General features: G+C 61.6%; 1 protein-coding gene across 2 annotated transcripts in view; it reads right to left on the reverse strand.

The window, feature by feature from the left end:
• Positions 1–246: 246 nt before the first annotated feature.
• The window catches only part of MGRN1 (mahogunin ring finger 1, E3 ubiquitin protein ligase), a 49,756-nt gene continuing 46,776 nt past the window's right edge, over positions 247–3,226 (reverse strand). The window contains exons 15-16 of one of the 2 annotated variants that reach the window (XM_009881931.1): positions 935–979; positions 247–363 (exon numbers count right to left, since the gene is read on the reverse strand). In XM_009881931.1, coding sequence (XP_009880233.1) covers positions 939–979 — 41 coding nt within the window. In that variant the 3' untranslated portion in view covers positions 247–363; positions 935–938. Of the gene's footprint in view, positions 364–934; positions 980–3,226 lie in introns of those variants that run through there. The other variant, XM_009881932.1, reaches the window with a different exon arrangement.

Raw genomic sequence — 3,226 nt, forward strand, 5'->3', positions numbered from 1 at the left:
CCCGGCCCACCCCGGACGGGGTGGGCCGGGGCTGACCCCCACGCCACCCCCCCGTCAGGGAGCCCTGCGGCAAGGCTATGTACAGGGGCAGTGACAGCAAAGGGCTGTGCTCGGTGTGTACAAAATATACAACGGTAGTGTCCTTCATCTGCTGCTTTTTAACCCCAAAACCCCACCCCACCCTCCCACACCCCACGTAATAACACTACGTTTAGGGGGGAGTCCGGCAGGCAGGGAGGTCCGGCCCCGCTCACAAGAGGTTCTGCTCGTCCTCCAGGTGAAGACGCGTCTGCTCGAAGAGAAGGGGCTGCGTGGGTCTGCCGGTGCCGCGGCCGGGGAGCGTCTTGGTGAAGTCGGATGAGCCTGAGTGAGGAGAAAAGGGGGTTCAGCCCCAATAACGCCAACCCTGGGGGGCAGACTAAGAGCCGCCAGGCCCTGGGGACAGGGCAGCGTGGGCCAAGGAGACCAGCACCCCCTCCACTCCCTCCTACCCTGGACTGACCACAGGAGACCTCTGCCCCTGCTAAGATGCAGGTTCAGCAAGCGCCAGGGGTGGGACACAAAGGGGACACGCTATCTGCCACCGGCCTGGGAGAAGCCAGACAGATGTTTTTGGTGCCCACCAGGCAGCAGAGCCCTCACCCAGGAGCTCAGCAGAAGCCAAGTGGGAAGGACTGAGCCTTCTGCTGCCCTGGCCTGGGGTCCTGGCACTCGGGGACAGCAGGGACCCCCACGGGGCACAGGGATGCTGGTGCCAGGAATGGGAAGGGAGCCAGGACAGAGCCAGCAGCGCAGGCTGGATGGTTTGCTGCCCCCTCTCCTTCCCTACCCCACTGGCCAGGATCAGACCCATCCCCGCTCTCTCCTGGCCTTCCCGGGAGGGGTCCTGCTGCCCCACACAACAGCAATGCATAAGAAGAACGAGAAGACGTACCAGCTTACTCCTCTATACCAATAGAGCAGGAATCGGGACCCAGTGCTGCCCAAGACAGGAGGGAGGAAGGCAGACAGAGAGGGAAGGAGACATTAGAGAGGTACTCAGAACAGACTGCAACTCTACGGAAGAAAACAGGCTGCAACGACAACAGTTGGGGGTGAGGACAGTGCAGCATCCCACGGCTGCGGTGGCCAGCAAAGCACAGCACCCCTTGGCCCTCCCCACCGCAACATCGCCCCGCGGCAGAGGGGTGCCCACTGCCCCCCACACTGGCTCAGTCTCCCATAAGCCAGCCCAGATGGTTCCCCTCCCTCTGCCAAAAGCAGGAGTGCGATTTGGGGGAAGGCACGGGAGGCCACTGTCACATAAACTGTGCTATCGAGCGGCCGCAGACTGGAGAGGAGAAAGTAGGGGAAGGACAGAGACAAAAGGGTGAGGGAGGAGGAGAGAGAAGGGGGGGGGGGAGTTAACTCTGTGTTAGCCCCCCTCGCCCACAGCTCGCCCTGCCCACTGGGACGAAGCAGGAGCCTGTGCTCCGGGCAGGTACATCCCCGTCCCATCCCAAGGCTGCAGCACTCCGCCCCGGACAGGGAGGCTGCCCATGGTCAGGCACAGTCCGCAACCTGCCCGGGCTCCTCAGTGCCTTGAACCGGAGCTGCAAGTGCAGCAGCTTGGCAGCGCACCTCCAACCCCAACGGCGCGGCCGTTACCTGGCAGGTAGACGTCTACCGGAGGGTCACTCTCGGACTGCGTCAGGCTCCTGTGCTCCCCGCAGCTACCGTCCTGCAGGACGTCTTCAACGGAGGGTGGGCGGCTACCTAGAACCAGCCGAAAGCGCAGCCCCTCAGTCCCCAGACCAGCTCTGCAGGGGCAGGCGGCCAGGATGGGTTGAGGTTTCTCATGTGAGGAAGCTCCCCGTGTCCCCCCAGATGCCTCAGGAAAGCTGGTTAGACTGGCCCAGGTCACAGTGTCAAAGGACCACCTTTTCATCTGCAGGCTCATGCCCCAAAATGCACCCAGCACTCCCCTCTCACCCCATCCTCATGCCCTCTGGGTGCTGACCGAGCACCAGAGACCCATCCCGAAGACACGGGGCACATCCTGCACGCCCAGTACTGTGCTCACACTCTCACCAGGACCCCAGTGGTGCACGCAGCCATCTCCCCATCAGCCATGTGAGGAGACAGCCCATGGCATGGAAAGCTCTACTTGTGTACTTGCTTAACAGCAAGGAGCGATGCTTGGCAAATAAACCAGGGACATCTGTTGATTTTGCTTCCCCGCTTCCCAGGAGAGACCCTAGCACCTTTCTCTGGTGAAGTACAAGCAGCTCAGAGATGGACTTCAGGGGCTGGATGTTTCTGAACTCGTATGTTCATTTCCCAACTGTCCCCCATCCCACCACAGCAGATCTATTGGTCCCACACCAAGACAAGGTCTGGCCGCCCCCACAGCCAAGTGCACACCTACCCTGCTGCAGGGATGAGGCCTCCTCGATCTCTTCCCCTGCCATGCTCTGTAAGGAGAAACAGCACAGGTTACTTCTGGAGGCCTTTGCTGCACTTGTCTCCTGCTCTGACCTTCTCCAGAGAGCTGTGGTCAAGGCCAGGGACATGTTTCCCAGAGGGAACAAGGGGCCACCCACCAGCCCTGTGGCACCATGGGTGGGAATGGAGGGGTCTTACAGGCAATGGTGCTGGAAGCCCAGCAAGGCCCAGCTGCCACCCCTGCCCCAAACACTGCCCGGCTCGCCCAGGAAGCTGGGGGAAGGTCAGCTCTGACATGGCTCTAGCCCAGTGGCCTTCCAACGCCCCAGCTCCCAAAGAGGTGTTAGGAGCGCACGGAGCAGCTATGTGCTTTGCCATGGAGCCCGATGACTAAATCAAGGCAGCCAAGACTGCTGGCTCCAGGCCACTCATGCTAACAAGCTCATCTTTACCCTGTCACTGAGGAAGCGATGGCCCTTCACATGGCATCTCCCGTGTCCCAGAAGAAGCCCTCCTCCCCCCCCAAGAGCTCTGGCTCAAAGCAGCTCCCCAGCAGACCACACTTACTTCTGGAGAGCTGGTCTCTCTCAGGACCAGCTCACCCCCGCTCAGCGCTGGCTGCGAGTCCGAGTCCTCGGAGAGCTTCTCTTCATCCTCCTCGTGGATCGGGGACGAGGGAGACCGTAGTGTGCTGAGGCAAGAGAAACTCCATTTGCAAGGAGCTGCAGTGCTGCCAGCACCACGGACCCTGGCGGATTTGGTGGCTGCGGCTCAAGTTGTCAGCACCCCTGCCCTGCCCCCC

This window comes from Charadrius vociferus, unplaced genomic scaffold (genome assembly GCF_000708025.1).
Source record: "Charadrius vociferus isolate BGI_N301 unplaced genomic scaffold, ASM70802v2 scaffold593, whole genome shotgun sequence".
In the NCBI taxonomy this organism is placed as follows: Eukaryota; Metazoa; Chordata; class Aves; order Charadriiformes; family Charadriidae; genus Charadrius; species Charadrius vociferus.